General features: G+C 47.7%; 7 protein-coding genes across 7 annotated transcripts; 1 reads left to right on the top strand and 6 right to left on the bottom strand.

Annotated features, from left to right (window-relative positions):
* Nucleotides 1-1,589: 1,589 nt before the first annotated feature.
* On the bottom strand, nt 1,590-2,177 carry F5891DRAFT_986436 (uncharacterized protein; the record flags this gene model as incomplete). Its single annotated transcript, XM_041377771.1, has 4 exons — nt 1,590-1,683; nt 1,741-1,919; nt 2,049-2,092; nt 2,144-2,177. The coding sequence occupies 4 exons, from the start codon at nt 2,175-2,177 to the stop codon at nt 1,590-1,592; spliced, it is 351 nt and encodes a 116-aa protein (XP_041218352.1).
* A 1,730-nt stretch (nt 2,178-3,907) lies between these two features.
* F5891DRAFT_1197240 (uncharacterized protein) lies at nt 3,908-7,821 on the top strand (the record flags this gene model as incomplete). The annotated part of the gene is made up of 14 exons (XM_041368447.1): nt 3,908-4,005; nt 4,057-4,096; nt 4,148-4,210; nt 4,260-4,393; nt 4,453-4,558; nt 4,928-5,206; nt 5,258-5,296; nt 5,356-5,599; nt 5,653-5,745; nt 5,827-5,861; nt 5,918-6,185; nt 6,252-6,515; nt 6,571-7,074; nt 7,127-7,821. 14 exons carry the CDS (start codon nt 3,908-3,910, stop codon nt 7,819-7,821), a joined length of 2,862 nt encoding a protein of 953 aa, XP_041218351.1.
* A 112-nt stretch (nt 7,822-7,933) lies between these two features.
* Nucleotides 7,934-10,441, bottom strand: F5891DRAFT_1209800 (uncharacterized protein; the record flags this gene model as incomplete). The annotated part of the gene is made up of 7 exons (XM_041369145.1): nt 7,934-8,307; nt 8,893-9,031; nt 9,080-9,349; nt 9,414-9,571; nt 9,620-9,788; nt 9,837-9,901; nt 9,952-10,441. The coding sequence occupies 7 exons, from the start codon at nt 10,439-10,441 to the stop codon at nt 8,075-8,077; spliced, it is 1,524 nt and encodes a 507-aa protein (XP_041218350.1). The 3' UTR covers nt 7,934-8,074.
* A 1,747-nt stretch (nt 10,442-12,188) lies between these two features.
* Nucleotides 12,189-13,376, bottom strand: F5891DRAFT_1197238 (uncharacterized protein; the record flags this gene model as incomplete). Its single annotated transcript, XM_041368446.1, has 5 exons — nt 12,189-12,286; nt 12,335-12,608; nt 12,656-12,900; nt 12,953-13,217; nt 13,269-13,376. The coding sequence occupies 5 exons, from the start codon at nt 13,374-13,376 to the stop codon at nt 12,189-12,191; spliced, it is 990 nt and encodes a 329-aa protein (XP_041218349.1).
* A 453-nt stretch (nt 13,377-13,829) lies between these two features.
* Nucleotides 13,830-17,853, bottom strand: F5891DRAFT_1197237 (uncharacterized protein; the record flags this gene model as incomplete). Its single annotated transcript, XM_041368445.1, has 14 exons — nt 13,830-13,893; nt 13,951-14,126; nt 14,175-14,351; nt 14,403-14,579; nt 14,626-14,675; nt 14,728-15,391; nt 15,440-15,526; nt 15,577-15,675; nt 15,728-15,751; nt 15,804-15,896; nt 15,950-16,039; nt 16,279-16,549; nt 16,601-17,484; nt 17,533-17,853. The coding sequence occupies 14 exons, from the start codon at nt 17,851-17,853 to the stop codon at nt 13,830-13,832; spliced, it is 3,177 nt and encodes a 1,058-aa protein (XP_041218348.1).
* Nucleotides 17,854-22,422: 4,569 nt separating this feature from the next.
* On the bottom strand, nt 22,423-24,755 carry F5891DRAFT_1209795 (FACT complex subunit-domain-containing protein; the record flags this gene model as incomplete). The annotated part of the gene is made up of 9 exons (XM_041369144.1): nt 22,423-22,701; nt 22,746-22,906; nt 22,979-23,415; nt 23,468-23,592; nt 23,643-23,807; nt 23,857-24,057; nt 24,110-24,316; nt 24,370-24,485; nt 24,521-24,755. The coding sequence occupies 9 exons, from the start codon at nt 24,753-24,755 to the stop codon at nt 22,423-22,425; spliced, it is 1,926 nt and encodes a 641-aa protein (XP_041218347.1).
* Nucleotides 24,756-25,032: 277 nt separating this feature from the next.
* On the bottom strand, nt 25,033-26,125 carry F5891DRAFT_986430 (uncharacterized protein; the record flags this gene model as incomplete). Its single annotated transcript, XM_041377770.1, has 5 exons — nt 25,033-25,157; nt 25,206-25,404; nt 25,457-25,592; nt 25,649-25,721; nt 25,771-26,125. Coding segments are annotated over 5 exons (888 nt in total), but the record flags the coding sequence as incomplete, so codon positions are not given.
* Nucleotides 26,126-26,183: the final 58 nt, after the last annotated feature.

The following is a 26,183-nucleotide window of genomic DNA, read 5'->3' as shown; positions in this document are numbered from 1 at the left end:
AGTAAGGTAGCGCTACGAGCACGAGTCGGAAGGATGAAGGTAAAGAGGAACATTCAAAGCCAGGTGTTCGGGGTTAGAAACCCAGCTATTCGGAATTTCGGATGAGTATTTCTAAGCGAGGAGGTCCTGGGGGTCAGGCATGACTAAGTAACGTCACCTTGCACGTACCTTGTTCTTCTTGAGTTTGGGAACCGATCAATTCCGGAACAGTAACAGGTCAACTATGACTCCAAAAGTTGTCTGAGTCTCTGACTCGGAGGATTCGGAAATTCCCCAGGGTGCTTAACCCTGAGGCCTGATTAATTCTACTACTTTTGGATGTAGTTGGGTTCTAACTTCTCCGCTTACACGTGCAGTTTTATTTGATTCTTGTTGCATCGTCCTGCAGGCACGATGACTTTGAGTGCAGGGGCTATGTACTATGTAGCAACTGCTAGCGCCGAGGGCGTATTATTCTTGAAACTGTCCACATGATGGTGATTTGAACGGCTATGTTACTAGGAGGTGAGCGCCAGCACTGAGCAGTATCATTGAGAAGCTTTGACACCTTACTGTCTTACATAGAGTAGTACTACTACTCTGAAAGACAAAAAATTGGATTTTAAAAAAATGCTTTGACACCAAAATATTTCTACTACATGGGCAGACAGAGACGATAATTATATATTAGCACATAGTATATAATGCTTTCAATTAATACACGTAGCCTTATACTAGTAACTAGTAGCTGACGCGGGGACCACTTCACTCCGGTGAGTCCGCGTCAGTGACTGCTTCTCCGCAGCCTATTATGTACTATAGATCAAGAGGCTAGAGAGTTTGCGGAGCGTGCATTCCTGGACAGTTGACTTTGGATCGTCGAAGTCGGATCTGCCGTGTCCGTGACAAGTTGCTGTACACTAATTTATGCCTTACGAGAGAACACGGCAGATCCGACTCCAAAGTCAACTGTCCAGGAACGCACGCTCCGCAAACTCTCTAGCCTCGTGATCTGCCCGCAGCGATCTTCTGCAAACCTGCCGTTCTCTACAAATGGAGGAGTTCTCCTTCTGAGTTCAGCACACAGCTTTCCTCGGTGAGATCCCGTATCTATCCAATCTTGTCTGTTCTAATTTTTTTTCCATTGTTCCTTCCATTGCTCCACCCTCTCCCGAGGTGGTACCTTCCATCGGGAAAAAGCTCCTTCACAAAAACAAGGTAATTTCAGAATTTTTTGGAGAATTCCTCGTAATTTCAGTGAAATCCAGTGAAATCGAGTACGACCAGATTTCTCAAGCTCGGTCGTAGTTACTTCGAATTACTTCGAATTTCTTCGAATTTCTTTGAGTTTTCAGTCATTATTCCTCGAATACCATCAAATTATTTTGAATTCGGTTGAAGTCGACATACATGAACATTGATTAAAACGAAATATCACAATCAAAAGATGTGAAAAGAAAAGAAAATATCAGCAAACTGAGAAACAACTGACTCGGTGCCATATTCATAGCTTGATTTATTCTTCGACCATTGCATCGAGATCGAGATAGTCGCAAGTGCTTGATGAGGCAGTGGACGCTGAGTTCTCGATTGCACTGGTGTTGAGTTAGTCAGAGTGCCCAACAATGAAGAATGGTGCAAGCAAGATGCACCTGATAGTCGCAAGTGCTTGATGAGGCAGTGGACGCCGAGTTCTCGATTGCACTGGTGTTGAGTTAGTCAGAGTGCCCAACAATGAAGAATGGCGCAAGCAAGACGCACCTGACTGCCTTGTAAAGCCGTGCCATCAGTGCATGGTACTTCTTTATACTACCATTGAAGATGCGGTTGAGAGTCGCTTGGTGAGCCTTGTAAACACCGACGTGGGAGGCATTGAATGATTTGACTTGCGCATTTGAAGGCGGGTTGCCGCTACTCCAATCCTTCAATATCGCATAAATCTGTGGAGAATGTTATGTAGTCAGTATACAGAGTTTGAAACAGTATCACAGCCGGTGCCTACCATAGTTCTTTTTTGCAGGTATCTTCCGTGCTAATTTGGCTGCAGGTGCTGATTGCAGTCCAGTTACTGTGGGTGCGCGCTTACGACTGTTGGCCGTTGTCTCATTCCAAACTGAAATCAGGTGCGTTTTAGTAACTGCTTTCTAACTGTGCAAGTGCTAACCTTTCCGCTCTAAGGCCTTTATCTCTATACCCATGCGGATCCCTGGGCGGCGGGCAAGAGGGTGGGGCGGCGGGCGTCATCAAGATGAGGGCGGGGTGAGCTAAATTACAACTTGAAGCTCAGTCACATCGTCCTGATTTGGAATTAAACTCCGCTTTAATCTGGCCGGGCGGCTGGCACACCCCCAGACAGGACCCAGACAGGACCCAGAGTGGACTCTACGTAGACTCTACGTAGACTAGACCTAGAGTTTCCATAAGCCTTACATTCACCTATTTGGATACCTTTGTCTCTTTACGCATGCTGTTCGGATACCTTCGTCTCTTTATCTACGCCTGTTTCTCGCCTGTTTCTCTACTGTCAGAATTAATCTGACTTTATTCCAAAAAGGATACCGTGTTGCGCAAGTTCGCGTCGTCTTCACGCTGACAAGTCAAGCTACAAATTTGTTATTCCCTGCTGGACCTCTAAAACCACCCGCCCACCTTGCGTATGTGGAATGGTTCACACCCTTCCAGCAACCTGAATCCCACCATGGGCTGTACAAAATTTGCCGTCTGATGCGTCATGGAGAGCGTCTTGCAAGCATTATCGATGTATCGGACATCCGCAGGAGTGTTCATCTTTTTCCAAATTTCGGCGCAGTAGTACCTCGTGAATGGACGAGCAGTACCGTTCTGGAGCTCTGTCCCAGCTTCTTTGTAAACTCGTTTAGTGACCGACACGCTTATTTAACTATTGTTTGAGGAATATAACGAGATTCGTTGAAATACTCTCGAAATACATGTAATTTAACAGATTCGTTGAAATACTCTCGAAATACATGTAGTTTAACAGATTCCCTGAAATTCCTTCTTTTTTGAGCCATTTTGTGAAGGAGGTTTTCTCTGATGTCGTTGAACCTTCTTACCTGACGGAATTCAGTCTCCCAGATAATGAACTTCCAAGACCATAATGTCAATCATGATTAGTGCAAGTGTATTAGGGAGATAGCCAGCTGGGGCGGATACTGATCGGTTCGGAGTAATTCGAACCAGAATATTCAATTTGATTTTTTGGCGAGAATTTCGTCTGCTTCAGGTTATTTTGGACGTGATTTGGCACAAAAAAACTGCCAAGTGCTGAAATTTGGAAACCATGACGCGGACCTGGCAGCATACCACGACGAGGAATTACTCGGGAGCCTTGCAAGCTTAGCTTGAGGCGCCGACGATTCAGAAGCCCAACAAAGATGTACCGAACGCCGCCGCAACAAACGTCTGACATCGTATACTAGTAATATATAGAGTATACCCCCGGGTACCACCTGGGCGTGGTGACCTCGCTGGTGACCCCTGCCAAACCTAAGCGGAGTCACCAACTGTGTACACGGCTCGTCGCCGGCGCCAAGTCGATCAACGGCAGCCAATTTATTTTTTCAAACTCCGATCGATCTCGCCCCTCTCTCGTTTGTGTGCGCCGCTGCCACCACCATTGTCGTCGTCCCAGCCAGTCCGTTCGTGCCATTCCTTTCTTTTTGTGTTCCTTTCGGTCCTCCGTCCCTTTGGACACTGCTTGGTTTGGCGTGGTGGCAAGCACTGATGGGCGGCTGACGATGCTCCTGGCTCTTGGCCCTTTGCAGGGTGGGTCTACGTGAGACCCGGGCGCGCTCACTACCGCCAAGGTAGGTACCAAGGTCTACGTGAGATCTGGGCGTGCCCCGTTGCCATTGGGGGGGTGGAATCAGTGCAGGTGTGTGTTGTGCCACGTCCGCCATGCAAACCAATGTTCGATGCTTTCATTCCGAACGCTAGCGTTGTCAGCACCATCTTTTGCTCTTTTCAGTCTGTTCTTTTCTACCTATCTACTTTCCATTCAATCCGGTACGCATCTTTCACTTTGGCCGCCCCTTCCATTTTGACCATTCTTCACAGTGTTACATGCGGTCCGAAATGTCTACTTTCATTCAATCCGGTACGCGCCTTTCACTTTGGCTGTCCTTTCCGCTTTGACCATTCTTCACAGTGTTACATTCTTCACTCTTTTGGTTCTGTCCTGGGGCGCAAGGGCATCGCATACTATGCTTTGGTAAGTGTCTTCCAGTCCTTGCATTCCTTGCATTCTGACCTTTTTTTAGAGTCTCAAGTGCACTGATACCATGGACTTTCAACTTTCACCATCCACGGTCGGACAGTCCCAAGGCTCGTGTTCTCTTCATCTGCCCTATTCTTCTTTCTTGAAGTTCTGTCCCTGGCACCCAAACGCGCTCCAGTAAGTGTCTTTCAATCTGTCCAGACCTTGCATTCTTTCCGTTCTGACATTTCTCATAGTTTTAACATCTTCAGCCTCTCCGTCCATGGACTTTCACCATGCACGGTTGCAAGACTCACGTTCTGTCCTCTCTTGTGCTACTTTGCTGCACGTCCGACTCTCAAGGTAATGTTTAAGATTTTTTATTGCTGATGGTCCTGCACTCAACTGAGCGATTGCTAGTGTACTTGGCAGGTGAATCCACCCACAGTGTTTGTTACCCGTTGGACAGTCATGCGAGCGATCCAACATGGGAAAAGAACAGAAGGAACGGCACTAACACACTAGGCTGTAGGTCCTGCCTTTTCATTAGTTCCGAGTGTCGATGCTTACGTGCGTGGCTTTCCATTGGCGGCTTTCAGGTTATTGCCTGTCTCAGCACCGCTGTCAATTACTCTGTGCTGCCACATTGCAATTAACGGACCCGAGCTGAATCAAATCTGCCCACTGCTTTAAAAGCACTTCATTACCAGCCTTTGCCATCATTCATACCAGCGCTTACCCATGTCATCGACTCATGGCATCCACCGCGCATCTTCGCCCCCCTGCCTCCCTCCACCAAGTCCAAAGCGGCTGCGCATGGAGCCATTCAACACTCTGGCGGTTTCCCCACGCATGGAACGTTCGCTCAGCATGCTTGAGCGGGAATCCCATGAGCTGTGGCTGAGGATTGGAGAAAAGGAGCTTGAGGGGAAGGGCACAGCGAAGAGCTACCCACGGCAAGTTCAGAACTATCAGGTGTGGTTTGATGCAGACCAAGCACGCACTGCTGCTGTGGACAGCACATGAGTTCCGATTCCTGCCTTTCCTGTGACTGCTGCGAAGGCGTCGATGTTTCTCCACCATGAGACCACACGCGAGAAGGTAACCGTCTGATTCATATCAGTTCAAATTCTCTTCTGACGCCTCTTTCTAATGCTCAGTATAAGCGCGGGAGCAAAGACTTAATCCAAGGCTCATCCCTCGGGAAATCTCACGTTGCACAGGTCATCAATGCTCTTGAGAAGTACCGCCTCAACCACTCACACTCTTACCCACGCGAGCATGAGACACACGTCAGCCTGCGCAGGGATCCACGTATACGTGCATTCGAGTCAGCATCAAGGCACCATGAGCCGAAGAGAGTTGAGAAGTCACAGACAGTGAAGGCTGCTGGCACAAGTTCTGGTGAGTGTCGGTCGCTGCATCCCTGCCTGCCGCTGACAGTAACCATTGATCAGACACATACACCAAGGCCAAGCTCATCCGCTGCTCTCTCTGGTGCCTCACAGACTTCTCAGGGCCACAATATGTCTTTGTTGGGATCCGTGATCGTGCGATGCTGCTGGTATCAGCTGCAACAGCCTTTTGAGGGGAGGGCTGCCGTATGCTGGAGTGGTCAGACCTCTTCCCAGCGACCGTTCCACTGGACCAAAACAATGAGATCCAGGTGCGTGCGCTCAGTTTCAATATCGATGCCTGCTCCTTCCTCACTCTCTTGTGCAGGTCCTCGCTGCACTGGCGGACAATGCGAAACACAACCAAACAGGCCGTGTTGATGAGCATGGGGCCATACGACATGTCCATGCTGAGCTCTGCCCCGTCGGCGCGCTTGCATTCCTTTTTTTCGCACACTTCCACATCCTCAACTGCGCCCCTCCTGACTTTGCCCCTGACTTTGCCAACAAGAACTATGGCGAGTATGGCTGCCGGGAGTGGTATGAATACCATGTCTTTTACACAGGCAGCCCGACCAAGGAAATGACCTATGAAAGTGAGTTGCAGTGGGTGCACCCTTGACTAACTCAGATCCCAGCTGACATGAAAATCATTGTATCAGACCATCGCGATCGCATCACGACCATGCACATGAAGAACAACGTTGACATCACAAAGAAGACTCACGCTGGCCGTCACTATGCTGCGCAGACAGCACGTGCACACGGTGCCAGTGTGAATGGCACCAAGGCACTCAGTGGCTGGAGTGACAACGGCTCATTCAATCCAGTCTATGACCGTGCATTCCCTTTGGATGCACTGCTTGGTGCAGGCATGTTTAATGCACGGCGCCCAGAGGATTACACCCTGCCCAGGAACAGTATTGGTGAGAGCACCCACAAGGCCTGCAGCGCATCCTCTAATGCATGACTTACTTGCAGTTCCACCGCTTGCACTGATGGAGGAGATTTTTCCATTTGTTGAGCGGGCACAGCAAGACCTCAAAGACCGCAGTCAACGCTCACCGCTTGCCATGGACATTGCCCTCCGCCAGTTCCTCTCTGTGTTGCTGTGGTTCCGACTGGTCCTTCTTCAGGATGCTGCGCTCCTCTACACCAAACACCCTGAAATTCAGATGTTTCGATTCAAGCCCTTCAACACGCAGTGCTTCCGGGACTATGCCCACGAAGCTATCCAGGCAGTCGCGCAGGCAGAGGAGCAGGCCAGGATGGCCTTTCATAACCTGCCTCAGCATCTTGTGTGCAGCCTCAAGGGCCTTGTCACAAACATGACACTGGATCAGCAAGCTCAGCATGCAGAGAATGAAGCCCTGCGGGCAGAGGTTCGGCAGCACATGGAAACCCAGAGTGCCCTGCTCGCAGAGCTCACTGCAGGCAGCTCTCATGGGCGGCGGAGAAGGAGCCACAAGGCAGCTGTGCAGACAGGTAAGCTATTCTTCCTTGAATGATGCGCTCATGACTCGGGAAAAATTTGTAGCTGCCACAGCCATCCCAGCACCCACTCACCAAATCACTGGACCGCCTTCACTCCCCTCCCTCTGCCTTCAGACCGTCCCCTCTTTTCCCCACACTACCATGCCTAATTTTACCATCAACATCTCAGGCGCACCCACCACAAACATGAGCACCAGCACTTTGGTTCCCACAGTCAGCCGTCCCAACTTGGCACTCCCCTCCTTTGGCGCTGACCAGCCATCGGCCGTTGACACCTCACCCTCCGATCCACAGTCAGAGAAATGGGCAGCCCTTCTTGCCAAGTATGGGCGGGCCAAGCTCGACGCTCATGAGTGGGAGTGGAAGAACGGAGACTGGCTCCCAAGGTACCGTTACCAGCCTGTGGATGCCATCACAGACATCTGGACTGAGTATGTCGATGGCCTGAATGGCCATCTTTCGACACGAGAGCTAAAGGACCGGTGGGGTGCAAAGTGGCGACGCAATGAAGGTGGCCTCAAAACTGAGGCTGCAAGGCACTCCAAGGTTGTCTCCCTTGTAGAGCAGCTGTCAGCAAAGCCGAACTGGAATGTCTCCCTTGCGCTGAGATTCCTGGTTGAGAAGTATGAGAACACTTCTGCATTCATGGGCAAGGTACGAGCCTTCTGTGACTATCTACAGAAGGATCGTGGGGCTGGCTTTCAGGCTGTCCTTGCAGCTGCTTTGCATTATCCTTGATTGGTGGGTACAGGTGTGGGAGGCAGCAGCGAGTTGAGGGGTGCGCGGTATGGGAGGCAGCAGCGAGTTGAGGGGTGTGCTAACCTTTGATTCAGTCCGAGTCCAGGTCTGTAAGACCACAAATTCATTATTTTCGTTCAAACAAAAACTGCGGTGCTATATCCTACACACATCCAACTGAGTCATTCATCAAAAGCGTTACGCAAATTGTACTTCCAAATCCTTTCACATGAAATGCATCTTCTTAGCCAAATTAGCCATTGTCATGGCTAGAGAGGGTAGCAGCGTCGAAACCCATGGTTAGAGATGGTAGCAGCGTCGAAACCCATGGTTTGAAATTTTTCCTCCAGTGTTCAAGGTCGAAAGCATTGTCATGGCTAGAGATGGTAGCAGCGTCGAAACCCATGGCGTGGTTGAAATGGAACGTGCCATGTGCGCAGACAATCTGTTGAATGGTTATAGTTAGTTGTGGATGCTTCGTCATGGCTAGAGATGGTAGCAGCGTCAAAACCCATGGTTTGAAATTTTCCTCCAGCGTTCAAGATCGAAAGCGTCGTCATGGCTAGAGATGGTAGCAGCATTGAAACCCATGGCGTGGTTGAAATGGAACGCGCCACGCACGCAGACGATCTGTTGAATGGTTATAGTTAGTTGTGGATGCTGGGCATGACAGGAATGGGATGGGATACTTGCATCGGTGTCTTTGGGCGAGAAAAAGAATGTGTCAGACACATGCACTGTAGATAAATAGATATCACTCACAATAAACGGGAGCCGGAATCGAGACGGAACGCGTCGCACACGCATAAGAATGGCACAACATAAACGCGAGCGACTCACTGCAGGTGAGGATGTGCTGCTCAAACATGATTGACTCGCCGCAGGTGAGGATGCACAGGCAGATGCAGTCAAGCCATCACCGTTGTCATTATCATTGTGAGTAAGTTACACTATAATGAATTGCCTATCATTGCATGCGCAGATAGCCCAGAAGATCTCGTGCACCAGCCTTCTCACTGGTCGAAGCACACTTGGCTATCACAGCCTGCCTGGGTGAGCTTCCCCCTTCACCATATTGCCGCAAGATGTGCACTGCCTGCTGCGCTTCAGCCATCCACGTTGATCCCACCCCAAGGGCATCCTGCACATCTTTTTTCTTGATGCGCAGTCCTCTCGCAAGGCTCCAAGACTGGCAGCTGTCACTTGGTTCCTAGTGGATACCCTCAGTAAGGGACTGAAGAGACAATGCAGTACTCACGCTGACGGGACATGGCTTCTGGCTGTACCTTTCACAGAATTGCACAGCAAACTGCCATGACGCCACAACGGCTGCGTTGGGTTGGATGCGGTGCTGGCCAGCCTTGAAGGCAGCATACCCAGGCTCCTCCTGCGCCTTCTCAGCAAGCCATGCTGTGGCAGTGCGGGACTGAGATGCACGGGAGCCAGATGCAGTGGCGCAGTGCTGGCCATGAGCAGCACCTGGAGCGGGAGCGGGAGCAGCGCCTGGAGCAGTGGCAGCTGCCCTCATCTGAATGATCCAAACTTAGCTGTGAACTGGTGGATGACCCAATGCGAGAATGAAAAGACCTCACCTGCCCAAACCTGACGTGCAGTGTCAGAACATTGTCCGCTGGGATATGGATGCTGGGAGCATCTGGGGTCGAATGCAGCAGTCCACCTGCAGCAGCAGACACAAGCCACCGCAAATACTCAGGGTGAGCTGGATCTGGGTACGTGATCTCCAAGGCATCTGGCAAGCACAGTTATAATACCAGCTGGAGCAGTCAAAAGGGCTTACCTTCAATACCAGGTGCTTTCTCATGCAGCCGTTCGATGAGCTGCATCATGCTTCCTTGCCACTCACCCGTCAGGTCATTCAGTGCACCAACCTGCTCAAGAGCGACCGAGTACGCAAAGCGCTCAAGGTCAGCACTAGGATGCATAAAGTCCACATAGAGATCCATGTCCTGTGAACGGAGGTCATTGGTTCTCCTCGGCAATGACAAAGGCCATACCTGCATGGCCATCTCATTCTCACCAGTCGCTCTGCCTGCAGCCTGGCCAGATGAGTCCATGGAGTCTGGGGAAGGAGTCAGCAGTAGTAGCAAATGGCTTGAGATGGAGACGAACCTGGCAGGGCGCAGCTACCAAAGTCCATCTCGGTACCATGTTCGAGCTCGGTCCCCACCGGATCCTCAGTTTCAATAGCGGTAGGTTGCAGAGATGGCAGTGCCAGAGGTGAAGGCGGCGGCAGAGTTGGAGGTGAAGAAGGTGCCGATGACAGCACTGGTGGTGGAGGTGGAGAAGGTGCCGATGATAGCACTGGTGGTGGTGGTGGTGGAATCGGCCCATCCGCAGACACAGCATTGCTGCGCTGAGCTGCAACCTGTTTGGAAGCAGCGGCTCGAGGCCTGGTAAAGCCATATGCTGGGTTGAGGAGGACAGCACGCATGTGCACCATGTTCGTCTTCGAGGTGAAGCGCCTCTTGCCCTCTTTGAATGGCCAGCGTTTGTGCTGGCGCTGGACCATCGCAACAAGATCCTCGCGCCGCTTGTCCTGTCTGCAATGTGCATGTTCAGTTGGAAAGAGGGCAATCCACAACTTGGGAGGCCCGTGCATCAGAAGTCAGAACTCACAGGTCGTTGGCCTCATACATCAGAAAATTGACCCGAAACTGTTATGACCAGATATATATGACAAACAAAACTCATTATTATACATCTAGTTTTACATTTGAATATTCTTATCATGATGTCACACAAATATGAAATCAGATATGATCTTATGAGGGAGATAAAATTCTGATATGTGTATTGTAGGGTGACAGCAGTATGATAATGGAACCTTCCAACTCTTATAATTGGCTGGCATTGAAAGACATTCAGCTGCAAAATTGGACAATATTATCATGACGTCACACAAATATGAAATCAGATATGATCTTATGAGGGAGATAAAATTCTGATATGTGTATTGTAGGGTGACAGCAGTATGATAATGGAACCTTCCAACTCTTATAATTGGTTGGCATTGAAAGACATTCAGCTGCAAAATTGGACAATATTATCATGGTGTCACACAAATATGAAATCAGACATGATCTTATGAGGGAGATAAAATTCTGATATGTGTATTGTAGGGTGACAGCAGTATGATAATGGAACCTTCCAACTCTTATAATTGGCTGGCATTGAAAGACATTCAGCTGCAAAATTGGACAATATTATCATGGCGTCACACAAATATGAAATCAGACATGATCTTACGAGGGAGATAAAATTCTGATATGTGTATTGTAGGGTGACAGCAGCATGATAATGGAACCTTCCAACTCTTATAATTGGCTGGCATTGAAAGACATTCAGCTGCAAAATTGGACAATATTATCATGGCGTCACACAAATATGAAATCAGACATGATCTTACGAGGGAGATAAAATTCTGATATGTGTATTGTAGGGTGACAGCAGCATGATAATGGAACCTTCCAACTCTTATAATTGGCTGGCATTGAAAGACATTCAGCTGCAAATTGGACAATATTATCACACTGTGACACATATACAACAGAAGATATGATTATCCAAGAGATGTATAATTTTGATATACATATTGTAGGGTGACAGCAGCATGATAATGGAACCTTCCAACTCTTATATTTGGCTGGCATTGAAAGACATTCAGCTGTAAAATTGGACAATATTATCACACTGCGACACATATACAACAGAAGATATGATTATCCAAGGGATGTATAATTTTGATATACATATTGTAGGGTGACAGCAGTATGATAATAGAACCTTCCAACTCTTATATTTAGCTGGCCTCGAAATACATCATTACATGTTCAGCTTTTAAATATTATCATGCTGTCGCACATGTATGAAATAATGTTTGACCACACGGAGATATAATATTGATATGTATTTGAAATGGGACAACATGATATGCAGGTGGCGAAGACAAACACTGTCACATAGGGGTTAGTGTGAAGTTAGTAATTGATTCGAGATAAAAATCATAGTTAAAAGATATTACCAAAAGTCCGATGAAATGCAAGCAGACCAGACATCCTGGACCCAAGTCAGTTGCTCAGATTGAGATTTTAATCGAGCACGAAGTTCAAATTTGAATGGAAGTAACCATGAAACCTTACCTCAGTACAAAAATGTGTTTGGCCCACATTTAGACATGGACGTAGGGTGGGTGAGCAAGCGCATACAAACAGATATAAATTGGTGATCATAATAATGGGAAGATGAATAACATAAACGAAGTCCATCGTACAACTGACTTGTGTAATAATATAACTGTGGAACTATAGGTGGTGAACTCGGACCTAGGTGGTACATCTGCAAGAGGGTCAAGAGAGTGACAAGGAAGGGGAAGATGTATACGAGGTTGACATCCAATCATCGGACCAATCATCGGATGAATCTGATTCATCCGTCTCAGTGGTGCCTGCATATCACTTAAGTAAGAGAAAACTCGAAAAAGCTACATGCTCACCGTCATCATTGTGATGGAACTCGGCGATACGTGCAATGGCTTCAGACAACATGTCAACTTCGGACTGGGCGCGTTGCTTCTTCAAGTCCAGAATGTGGAAATCAGACTTGAGCATACCCACTGATTTGAACTCCTTTGTTGTGAAACTGTTGCTGTGGTCGAGGCATAGGGGTTCGTTAGATTCTGCTAATGATGCGCTCATGTATGCACCATATGTGAAGTTATCGACCCAAGTTTTCATCACATGAGGGAGGGGGATGAATTGATCGTCGGGCTGTACATTATAAGAACACTAACCTTCATAATATGAATAGCACTCACCCTTAGGACATGGTCGTGAAGACAGGGGCATTGTAAAGTTGAGGGGAAATCACGAAGTATTCGGCCAGCATTGGAATCTCGCGTGATATCTTGAGATTGCGACGACGTGCGAAGCCATGCATGGCATTTGTCTTGAACGGCCTTTGTAGGTTGGAAACAACTGACTGAGATGGATGATTGGTGTGCTCCCACAGATCCAACAGCTTTGGGCGTGGCCACCTTCTTTGGATCAGTACGACATGGAGCTAGAAATAAATTTTAAGGGTCGGACAAGATACTTCGAACAACATGGCTTACTTGGGTGACATCTAGCGTTTAACTCTTCACATAAGTTCGCAATAGCGCTACTGAACAATGATACTTCTATCTGAGCCCGATCCATTCGCTCCTCCATCAACAAACGCCCTCCTCGCTTGAGGTATTCCAAGCAACTTTCCTCTTCATGGTGGAGGCCTGTCTGCGTCGCATCCTCCTTGAGGCTCACTTCAATGAGAGTCTTAATATCAAGAGGATCGACCAATCCAAAAAGCACGGAAGCTGCGGTAAAGAGAGATTCTGGAAGCTGGATATGAAGTTATGAGGGAACGATATAAATATATATAGGGGTACTGACGGTTTCATGCCCCTTCGTCTGGAGCCAGTATACCAGGTCGTTCTCATTGTGTCCAAGCAACTTGAGGTCCAAAGGTGTGTCGCATGTAGAAAGAATAATATTTGACATGTTGAAAATGGTGGGCAGAGAAGAATGAGGTCGGGGGTGTTCACACGATGGTGAAATGCTGATGCTAACCTATACGTTTGAATTGGGAGTAATGGCCCAGTTATGGCGCATGATGGCCATCAAACTATAAAAACGTTAGTTAATATAATGACGATAATGAATGACTTAATTCACACACGTTTTGAAGTCTAGTTTCTCGCTTACACAAAATTATATTGCAGGTTTAGGTGCGCCATTGATGAAACTAGAAAAAGACCCGTGTGTTTTGGATCCTTCCGAAAGCCTCTAAGCGAGCGTAGATATCAGTGTGGGTATTATTGTTTACTTATATAGAAACTCATGTAATGGATCACATCGTATCTTAGCTCCAATAATACACGAAGGACTCGAAGCGGAACACACTGTACATTTCAAAAAGCTCTCTTTGTAAATGATATGGACGGAAACGTAAATTTAAGCAACCGCTTTTCGTTTTGTTGGGTGCTTAGGCCGGCTAACCCGTTGGACATCGCCCTTCCTACACATTGCATTCTGATCAGTTCGGAGTGTAGACACCGCACAAATGTAAACTCACTTGATGGTACATAACGCGCTCATAGCGGCCATGAATGACGTATAATCTGGGTCGTCAGATTGCTCGAATAGCATAGGAAGCGTCTCGCATACGTGTTTATGCATCTCGCTTGGAGACATAAACACATGAGTGTCTTTGAATTCTTCATCAAAGGTGTCCAGAAAGACGTCGTAACACTAATGAAATGAGTGAATGAAAACAGTATGTTTAATGAGGCAACTGACAGTAGTTACGACTAAGGCCAACGTGGCCACAGGCGGGTGTGCTGCCTCCCTAAAGGCTGTGGGATCCAGATCAGCGAGACAGATACGATAACCTGGTGTGGCGTTCTGCCAGAAAACTACATGGTAAACCGACTCTTTCGAGACCTGATGGCGGAGGAACTTCACTAAACCATTGACCTATGTGAGAAGATAAGAGTCTGAGTACCAAAGCCAATTCAGAATACTTACGGTGAACGGAAGGCAATTTGACTGTGGGGGCATCAGCTTCGATACGATGGACAGGATCTTATCATGTAGCGTAATCCCGAAGAGATGTTTCAGGTCAAAGCCGGCACGATTGGTCATGACTGAGGTGGACGCGTGACACTTGTTGTCATACATCCAAAGACTGAACCAAGCATCGCCCTGTTCCAGTATGAGATAGATAGGGAAGAAAAAAGATAACACGAACGAGAGCTAGGATGTCCATGTCAGACATAACATTATCGTCTGCCATAGTAACTGCTACGAGATCAGTATGCTTATAAACAGTCAGAGGGATCGAGCTGCTCACCCTTTTCCAAATCCTGCGGCTGCAACTCACACCGAACCAGAGTTTCGGGCCAGAGGGAAATAATCAGCGCCTTTCGCTCAGTAGCATAATCAGCCGTTACGAGTAAGAACAGACTGGGGTGACCTCCGCGGCACACGGCAACTCGTAGCATGCACCTAAGGTAGGCAAGGGCCTTTCTCCAGTTGGGGTAGCGAGTCATGATATAGGATAGTGTGGGTTTGTCTGTTTTCTGCGTAGTTCTGCGCTTGGTACCAGTTGAGCCTGTGAGATTCTTGGATATGTTAGCATCGGTGTCGCCTCTGCGTGCCGGATATGCGGAAGAGCCTATATATGAAGTCTCCAGGATGGATGACCCAAAGATTGAGCTGGGTCCGACCAAACCAGACTCTGAAGAGTCGGCGGTGGAACTATGCGCGCGAGATGCGACGAGAATAGGGTCGTAACGCAAACGATTAACAGTGGGAGATCGCACACACGATTCCAAAATGGAACGAGGGTCGACCATAGCCGTGTTCAGTGGGATGAAAGGTTGTGTTAGACCAAACGTGAGATCCAACGCCGGCGGGAAAGATGTGAAGTTGAGAGCAGGGAATCCCACAGCATGGGGAATAGGCTCATAGCCTGCAGGATGGAGTGCGAGATGGACAGCAGTGCCGTCACTGTCCTATGGTATTGTCAGGCGAGATAGAATAAAATTGCAAAATATACTTACACAAGTGAATAAGTTGTAATGGTTGCCGTCGTGACCTATCTTTTGGCCTACGTAGGGAAGATTGAATGTACGAGACTGAGGTTCCAGCTGCGTGACTGATCAGTGGGAAGACGTAACACTATTGAGATTCAACTTACCACATATATGGGCACCTCCATGTCTGACCTTTGCTCATAGACCGCGCAGTGTACCAACGGAGTTCGCAAATAAGCAGACAATATAGCTAGTGATCCCAACTAGAGCGGCGGTCAGCGTATATAGCACCCCTGCAAAAGAAAGAAAACTTACGATCGCAACACCTGCTTGTGTAGACTGCAGCGACAATGAGACATCACGAAGATTTTCTAGGTATGCAGATACATACGTAGAGAGGATAGAGTGTCATCAGCGACCCTACAGGAACATACCCCACGAAGGGTAACACAGCTGTCGCCTCAGGGCAATTTCGGAGGACAAACTGTAAAGAATTAGTCTCGCAGGCGGTGAAGTGAACAGCATGACATGACTTACTGAAAAAGTAAAAAATGCATCTTCTCGAAAGAGAATGGAGTCAAAGAATGGCGCACTGTTGTCTGCATCATAGAGGAAAACCATTGCTATCTAGGTAAGAGTCAACACCGCAAAGATGGTCTTTTATGAATAAACGCCCATATGTGAGAAATTATGCGAGTGCCATCGCAATGCCATCCCGTTATTACATGTAAATTCATGTGACACTCTGCATCGTGCTGATGTGCATAGAATAAAATGCGCCATCGCAGGCCATCGAGTTGAGTCTTAAAAACCTAAAATGTATTATGTACAAGAGCTCACCGCTAATTCTCGTAATCTAAATCTACATCGCTATCGTACATCTGATCAAATTGTTCTAATAATGATTCGTTGCTGTCGCCAAACCCCTCCCCGACGACTTGCACTCTCGAAGTACTGTCATCTTCCTCTTCTGTTTCGAAGTCATAGTCAAAGTCATTGACATCGACGTCATCTTCGGGGACACTATTTGTGCTCCCTTCTGGCTGAGGGCCAGCCGGTGCGCCACGATAGTGAGAGTAGACGTGTCCGACTCCAAGACCAAAGTGGAATCGCATCAGCATGTCGCGATCAACAAACCTGAAATCATGAGTTCAATATTGATTTGCACTAATTATTTTCCTGACTCACCGATTAACGAAGTACTCACGCCAATCATCATTGTCTCCTGCACATCCAGACATGCCTGATCCTTCCAGATGTCTTTTACCCTTCTCGAAAGATGGTATTATATGGCAGCCCCTCAAAACATCTGAAGGATCAAGGAAGTCGAACGAATACTCGTCAGTCATGGGCGGAAACCTAATACGATCTAGAGTGGAGTTCTCCCAGGAAGAGACCTGCATCGTGGGCTCGTACCAGCGAACCCATAAAAACTCCATTGGGAGTGGGGTGTAGTTTACCATGCCACTTCCGACGTAGATAACGTTAACATGATATATGCCTAATACTTTACCATAAAGAAATCTGTGCCCTTGATTCCCCACATCGTTGGCATTGCGGAGGACCATCACGTTGCAGTGAGAGGTCTTGGGGTTGATGACGTCTTGGCCCCTGCGAACATTGTACGTAGTGTAGTTGAACCTTGCTATGTTGTGACGATACATCCGATCGTCCTTGAGGATGACCGCATCGATACCATCCTCTTCTCCCGCTCCTGGTAAAACGTGAATTCGTTTCAACAGATGAGACTTGAGCTTCACGACAAAATTCTGCGGGGGCGTTAGGAGACGTTTGCACATACCAATAACATTTACCTTGATCGCTGGATCACCTTCGTGGCTGATTAGATATGTTCCTATGTGAACAGGGAATTTTTGCGTTGCGCCAATATGGTGGTGGACACATGGGCTTCTGGCTAATTCAGCGATTTCGATGTGCGGGCGATGAACTATTTTGTCGCCAATACGACGAATGCGAGCCTGGCGACGTTCGATCCGGGTTAATTGTTTTACAAACGACTTGCGATCCGTCCGACGATATCTGGACTTGGGAGAACGGTGCTCGAGTTCACCCTGCAATAGTCAGTAAGTTAAGTATGAAGTTATATATACGGGACTGACAGGTTCGGAGCTGTACGAATCGGATGTGCCGTATCGACGGATTGTAGACACATAGTCGCCTAAAGCGTGAAACTTGTATGTCTGGAAGTTGAAGGTCTTTGTGCGTTGAGCATTTTTGGATGATGTCTGTAACTCTACTGCCGCATTCCTTTGCTCCAACACGCTAGAGCTATGCTTGCCTGTCTGCTTTGCAGCTTGCTTTGCATTGCGTCGGGTACGAGCCTCGACTTCCTGGTGAAGTTCGTGCGTCACATAAGCGGAGCAAACCGTTGCTTTGAAGTCGCGAAATTGTTCGCCTACTGCTGAAGTTACATGATCCATAATATCTAGTGTCCAATCAGAGTGCATTCAGAGTTTGGCGAGTCCGTGCCAATGAGCCATGGTAAATAGCAACTGCAGGACGGATGAATTGTGCGGTTCGGGCAGAAGACCGTCGAACACAGGGATGGAGCACTGAGGATAGCGTCAAGTCTGATCAAGTGTCAATGAAAATGTGGTCATACCTGAAGTAAATCTTCGAAGTTTCGAGCTGCCATGCGCTTCATGCCCGAAGAATTGGCTGAAAACTTCCGGATAGTAGCTTGACCAAAGGTAGGAACTTGCCTGTATCTGGTGACGAAGAGGTCAGCTGAATGGGTAACGCATGCTCATGCAACGTACCTCCGGTCCAACTCATGAATAAGATCCTTGTTCTGCGCGGTAAGAATCCGCAACAAATGGATAAAAAGCATTTTCCAAATGCCGATCTCGAACTCATGCAAGAGATCTACTACAAGTGCGCAGAAAATGTTGAAGCCCAAAGGACCGAGGCGATCTATAAACGCATTCTATGGAATGGTTAGGCGTTGTTAGGGATGGAAGTTCAAGCCTTACCGAGGTTGGAACCCAGGACTGCGACTTAAGAATTTGCTCAACTGGAGCGCTCCCGACCGCGTAGTTTTTTTCGTAAATAAGTGACCGCGCAGTACTAACCATAGTCCTTCGCGTATCATTGCTGCGTGCAAGAGTTTCACGCTGTGTCCGATCTTGAGGCTTTCCCATGTTTTGAATGCGGTCTTTAGGTATAAGGCAACGCGGGCATGGACACCCTCCAAGATTGCGGACCGTGGCTATAAGGACCCTATTGAAATCTGAATCACATCTACAGTAAGACACAGACAAATTCACGTACTTTTCAGGATAATCTGCGGAGTAAGTAAATATCCTGGGGTAGAATCTGCGTGTGATGCCGTCGCAACAGAGGATCACGATCCCGTGCTCATACGCCTCCAAGAACTCACTGTCCAGTAAGATATTCCACTGCTCGTGAAATAGTTCCCTGTGACAGTGTGTCGCACACTCGCTAGTCATGCCTTTCCCGCCTGTGAAATCCTTGAATGAATCTGGAAGCTGAAAGTGCAAAGTTAGATAACCAATACAATCAAATACTGGGGAAGCGTACCGTCTCGAAGTACGCGACGTGGTTACTCAAGTTGCAAGATGGTTTGCAGCGACGATACTTGGACTCGTTACCGAAGTACATGTAGGTCGGCCATAATTTGGCGTTGCCGAACGAAGTCAATTGTGTAGCGTCTGACCAAAACATTAAACCAGCTACGACTCGAGGAAGATCGCAGCCGGGCTCCCTGGGTAAATTTTGAATATCCATATGAGCGTCATGGAAGGCCGGGGACGTGTAAAGATCTCCGTATATGCCAACCTCGGCATCGAGGTGAGAAGGGTTCCAGCGCAGCTCATACGGTTCATAATGAAATAATTTATTATCTCGTTCGTTAGCTATCTTTTCCCGTATGACAGCCACAAGGGACCGATGGTAGAGATTGGCCGCCTGATATAGGCGAGGGCCCGGTTTTTCAGTCGTACGGGAAAATGGCACCTGAATTGACACTGGGGTTCTCTTCCAACCGGCATCCTCGTCTTCCCACTCTTCTCCATCGTCTTCGTCATACTCGTTGACACCCAGTTGGGAGTTTATTTTCTTCCAACGTGTGGAGCTCACGTCAGTGGCCTCAAAGTTGCCATCACTCAATATATCCAATAGTTTCATGTAGTCGTTCTGCGACTTTTGCAGGCCCTGGTTCCAGTACCAATCGCCAAGTCGGAAGGAGGAGCGATTGGGATAGGGACTGTATTGCGAGTCGCTGCCCGGAGCAGTGGGTGCATTGGGTTCGTCATCGGCACGAGAATTATCAGGGATGAACGAGAGATCTGCGATGGAGACATACTCTTCCGGATCGTGGGAGGGCGGTGTAGATGAGAAGTATTGTCGTACTAGTCCGAATATATTTGAGGGGGTACGAAATACAGATTGCCGGGATAAGGGTGGGGATTGATTGGATGAGACGACTTGTTCGTGATTGATGGATGCTGGAGGAAAGATGCCCGACGGCGCAGTAGGTGGTGGCAGCGGAAGGACGTCTCTAAATCGCTTGGGCAGCTGGCGATTCTGGCGTCTTGGTCTGCGCTCCGCCAAACTAAGTGTATCTCCGTCATTTCCCCCAACGTCACAGTCAGGGGTCATATCTCCTAAGGATGAGTTGAACGGAGGTACAACGGTAACCTCGGACTCTATGACAGAGTTGGCTTCACGCGAAACCAGGTGATTGGAAGGTGAATTAGACAGTTGACAAGGCGGCCCCATAATCGCCACAGGCTCAGCATTATAGTTCGAAGTGCGCGGCCTTTTTCTGCGAGTTACAAGTTCCTTAAAAGCGGATATAGCTGATGATAGGCGTTTTTTTGTTTGAGGGCAGGAGCGCTGGTGTTGAGAGAAGTGGTTCTGCGCAGCGAAAGTGCGCCTACACACACAGGTGTATCCGGGTTCTGACATGAGGAATGGATGGTCAACGCTGGAAGTCTATCGCCGGAGGATTTATAGAAAGAATGATGCGATTCAGCGTATGGCACAGGAATGGTGCCGAAATGGCAGGCACATGGCTAGATATGGCGATGGCGGAATGGCAACCAAATGTTGGAACAAAGCAGACATGAAGCGAAACGATAGCATAGCTATATAAATGCTGGAAATAAGAGCTCAGTCATCTTCAAGCTCTACGTCCTAAAATGAACGCACCAAGTTCTCCACATTCTGAATGTTCAATGATATCTACGGAATTCGAAGGGACTGCCGACCCCGAAGTTGTAAAGATGCTGGTGGCAATCCTCACTTGCCGCCATGGCATACTGCATTATCACGCTCAAACTGCAGAACTGACAACGTTTCAATGGTAAGTCATCTATCTTTATGAGAGAATATTCGTTACTCACGTACACCCAATGCAGGCCGACCGACCGATACGGCCATAAAATTCACCCTTCTCGATTTGAGGCTTATCGTAAGGCACATACATTTCGCTACCCATGTTGCCTTTGCGCCACGGGTAACAGATACGTCGAGGCATCTATATTTAGTCGCACTGCAGGGATATGTGAAGGGGAATATGTAGCAGAGTGCGCAACCGGCAGTTGTGGGTACATGGGTGAGTGAGCTCCTCCTCGGCTCCCTTCGTTCGTCACCAAGGTGCTAGGTGCTTATCTGATGACTTTAGTGAATATTGAAAAGTTTTTTGGAAGAGCCTGCGTACCTGCAGTGTATTATCCTCGGAGAGGTAATTGTCCAAACTTGCGCGCAAATCCATATGCCTATAACTCTTAGAGATCACCAAACGCCCCGCACGCTACCGTCTGATGCTGAGAAACCCGTATGGCTGCGTAGGATGTGCCGTAGTGTTGGGCCAGACATGGTGACAAGATAGGGGCTGTTAGACCGACTGCGGTATCTATACCAGACATCAGTATGTTATATCAACTAGAGGTAGAAAATTGGTACAATTTGCATTATCGTTCAATGATGGCCTGAACGATATACGGTCAAAATAGGATCAATCGTTGACCAATCTGAAAATCACGTTAAGGATGTGAGTCACGATAACTTGGGTGTGATCTCACCGTCAATCTGGAGCGACTCCCAGAGCGTTGCACAATTTGCATTCATTCCGTATGTTTCCTGATGTCATTTAAACCTTCGCCTATTCGAAGTTACATTAACTTTACAATTATTTCATAAGCAAAATCAAAACAACCTTAAGCGTCTATCCTTCGGCGCAAGTCCAGCGCACCGCTGAAGTTTACTTCATTGTGAGGTACACTTAGGATTATCATGTTATTGTACTATAGTATTGTAATGGTAATAGACAGATACAAATTCCTACTACACGGTTGTAAGCGCACGACTACTGAGACAGACATGAAAGAACGGAAAGGAAAACAGATTCAAGCGCTGGAGGTTTATATAGTGACTGACTTGAGAAAATCAAACTCCGCCGGTAGTACCCGAAATAGAGTTAAGTCACGCATTATGTCATCACAATGCCCATAGTGGCCGAACCTTACGCCGACGCATCCCACTCGTCGTTCAACACGACGAGCTCAATATATAATTCGATTTACTTTATTTTTTGGGCGCGCTTTATGTATATATTTATTTATTACCTCGCAGTACACTTAGTGAGTTTACTGACGCTTTTGCTACATTCTTATTATGTAACCCTTACGCCGACGCTTCCCGCTCGTCGTTCAACACGACGAACTCGATATATCATTCGATTTACTTTATTTTTGGGCGCGCTCTATGTATATATTTATTTATTACCTTGCAGTACACTTTGAGAGTTTACTGACGCTTTGGCTACATTCTTATTATGTAATCCTTACGCCGACGCTTCCCGCTCGTCGTTCCACATGACGAACTCGATATATCCCTCGATTTGCTTCATTTTCGGGCACGCTTCGTGCACGGATTTACTTATTGCCTTAAAGAACTTTAAAATACACTTTTTGTAATTGAAACATCCATTATCGAGAGCGAGAATGCGAAGAGACACGCTGTGTCTATTTGCCGAGGTGGATCTCAACCTCACCGGGTAACCGTTTACCATCAAGGGCGGGGCGGACGAACACTTCAGGAAGCTTGTGCGCACGTCTACCTTTGATTTCGAGCAGGACATCTTGCTCGATAACGTCAGCCATTTCCTTCTTCTGCTGCTCGCGCTTGTTGACCTCTTTCTTTAGGTCTGTGATTTGTTTGGAAATAGTATCGAAACGATGGCCATCACTTGACCGAACGAATGAAAGTAGAGTCAGGGTCTTCAAAAGGCTATTTGGCAATACCTTCAAAAACTCGAGAACACTCGTAACTCTGAAGCCATACTTACCGTGTCATCTTTCTTCCCGGCGAGCTGACCAGGAGTCTGGAAGTTGATGCGGAGGTACGTGTAATCCCCTTCGTCATTTTTGCTCGCATTCTTGATAGTGTTGATGTGGAAAGGTACAGCGAATCCGTGCACGGGCAGCACAATCGTTTGAGCTTTGCGGTCTACGCAGATCTGAGTGGTGTTGTTTTAGTATAAGAAGTTCCATACAGAAGTTGATGCACTTACTCAAAGACTTTCAACTTCTCGTGGCAGTGCGCTTTCACCCTTATAACTTTGGAAACGCTTCCAGGTTTTACCCTCCTTTTCACCGCCACCGCTAGCACCTTCAGAGTACTTCGCCAATCCAGCAGACTGGAGACCTTCATGCAGCTGTTGCTGATGTTCCTTGATCTTGGCCGCTGCAGTCATTAAAACTTCCTCCTGGGCAGCGCTACGCGTCTTGTTTCGCAACACCTTCCCACCAACTGTCTTGTTCTTGACGGGGGAACCGTTTACCAGAGGCTTCACAGGAGCCTTCTTACTGGGTTTGGACGGCTTATCTTCTTCCACCTCAATTTCATTTTCAGGATTTAGGAAGAAGAGCGTGTCTTTGGTGGATTTGGCGCCTTCAGTCAAAAGAGTTGATCTGTCAGCGCCAACGCGAATAGTGTCAACTATATGGAGGGCGTATCTGAAATAAAAGTATGAACGAGGCTGCCGTGGACCAAAGGAATGACACATACTTCTTGCCGTTGTCATCAAGCAAGTCGGAGAAGCCAAGAGACAGGTTTAAAACCATATCCGTCTTCGGGCGCTTGGAGTTTTTAGAAGAAAGCAAATACGCGGAATCATGGAACTCAACGCCGGTCTGAACGAGTTTGAGACTTATGGGCACATTTTTGATAGAGGATTACGCACTCCAAACCCAGCATTCTTGACAAAGTTCTTCTCAAGCTCTGGCTTTTCCTTTTTCACGATGTCCAATGCCCATTGATACACTTCACGTGCGCTGACGCCATCCTTGATTTCCTTCAGCATCTCGCTCTGCATCGACAACAGTAAGTTGTAAATGGCTTCTTGTTCCTGCGAGGCCGAATGAGACCAGTGAGAAAAGGACGTCGCTAACACTGACCTTCGAGGGGTCAACAATAATACTGCGCCCAAGATTGGCACAGTAACCCTTGTATCGCATACCAACGGCAATTAGGAAGACGCCTTTGTGTGCGATAGTGTCCGAAGATGATTCCGCAGTCGATCGCAAATCATAACTAGTGGTTGTTGACCGCGACTGAATGATGGGAGAGTAGCAGATCTCCGTCGATGCCCAGTCAACCTGGAATGACCCATGAGATGTACGAGCGAGTCTGGAAGAGCAGTTGACGCACATCATTGAGGCCCTGCCCTTTACTCCACACCTTCATATCAGGTCCTTTGGCAACTTCACCTTCACCCGACCCAAGTCGCGCCTCTATCTGAGTAGCAAATTGTTCATGAGTTATCTTAGCTTCCTTGTCCAATATCATCTCCAGTTTTAACACGATGTGGTGAACGAGCAAGGTAGAAGTGAGATTAGCCGCCGTACGGATGCATGTCTGCACTGTGCATTAGAAGACCGTTGGCCCCAAGATATAATGCGTGAACACACCATTTCTTCTTCGTCCTTAATGGCCATGAATGCAGACAACGCAGGGGCCATATCGACCAATTCGGGTTTGTTGTCAGCTTTTGAGACGCCCTGCTCCCACTCCGTCATCAACTTCCCTGTGCACACTACAATTTCTGCACAATCGACTTACCCGATTGTCGTGAACGGGTGAGCAGTTCTTTCCAGGCGTACTCGAAGCTGAGTTGGCCAGTATGCTCTTCAGGCATAACAATTTCACGTTTGCATATGGAATCGTAAACGCTTTGCTGCTGGGAGTGAACACCATAGATCTTCAACAGCAGAAAGCCACCCACCAAGAACTCGGGCGAAAAGTTAGTACCATCATTAACACCTCTCAGGTTCCGCTGGTAATCCTCTATCGACATGCGTTTCTGTTGCTTTGTAAGATAAAGAAAGCGCATAAGAAGTGCAAAGGCCTGACTCGTATTTGCGGGTTGTGCTGATCAGTGTTGAGCATGATCACAGAGTACGCCAATACATAGACCGCATCTTCCGTCTTGATTTCCGCTGTGATTTAATGAACAAACAGTCGCATACTTTCGAGTTCAGGGCTCTACCTGGACCAGATGCAAAGTAGATTGAGGCAAAAGTTTAAAGTGCTAAGCAGATACAATATTCATCATGATAAGTCCACATCAAGGATCACCGCTTCTTGCTTTTGCCGTTCGTCTTGGGTTTAGCAGCGACCTTCTTCTTTTTAGGTCGGTCATCATCTGATTCGGAGTCTCCGCGAGTTCCCTTTGCCTCGGCGGCTCGCTTTGAATCGGCTGGTTTGCAAATAAGTATTTAAAAAGAGCGATGGTCAATATACGTACATTTAGCAGCTTTCCTTTCTAGCTCTTCCCAGTCATCACCGTCATCGCTATCATCATCATAACCCGAACCACTTCCTGAGTCGTCGCTCGCATCTGAGCCATCATACTCACTAGCATCAGCGCTGCTCTCCTCAGACTGCAGTTCCTCAGGATCTGCCTCAAACTCAGATTCGCTGTCCGAACCCACGTCTGCATCGCTCTGCCAACAATGCTTCAGCCCCCATGACGGATGATCACATCTAAGCACTTACATCGGCATCACCCCCACCGAGGAAACTTCGCCAACCGCCTTGCTGGAAGAAATCACACGGGCTCTCATTGATAGTCTTCATGATAGGACTCCAGTTCAAGTTGACCGGGCCTTCACCGAGAGGAATGTCGACCGAGCTGCGAACGCGTTCCATCAGTATCGATGTTCTACCGATCACAACGGACATGCATACTCTAGCCAATTCTTCACATCATCAAGTTGACCACTCGGTATTGAATTGATGTGTAACGGCGCTTTGGTGAAATCTTTGAAGATGAGTACGAGATCGAATTGTTTTAAGCGAGAATTGAACACGTTCCAGCGAAGCAATCTCGATCTCGTTGAGGGTGACAACAAGGAATGGAGGGTCGATGAGATGCACGAGACATTCTGTTGTGGGCTGCAATCGGACGTTGGTGCGGAACGGCACTCCCTCGAACGACAATTCACTGAAGGGGATGTCAACTTCGAGTGTTTCACCCATAGACGTCGATGCTGCCTCGGCTACTCGCTCGGCAAAGAGTTTGAACTCTTTGTTGAGCATTTGTCTTCGCTTTCGTTCTTGTTGTTCCATCTCGATTTCATCCTCATCGCCGTATCTGTGTTTTCTCTTCCGGTTGCCAGTCTCATCGAACTGAACGTCAGAAGCCTCACGGAAAAACTGGATATCCTGTAGAAAAAATATGTTAGAGAATGTAATTGTTCTACGAACGGAACAACGTACATGA

The sequence above is a fragment of the Suillus fuscotomentosus genome (genome assembly GCF_016647785.1).
Source record: "Suillus fuscotomentosus strain FC203 chromosome Unknown F5891scaffold_118, whole genome shotgun sequence".
Lineage (NCBI taxonomy): Eukaryota > Fungi > Basidiomycota > Agaricomycetes > Boletales > Suillaceae > Suillus > Suillus fuscotomentosus.
The sequence above is the reverse complement of the archived record's forward strand: the minus strand, read 5'-3'. Positions and strand labels throughout refer to the sequence as shown.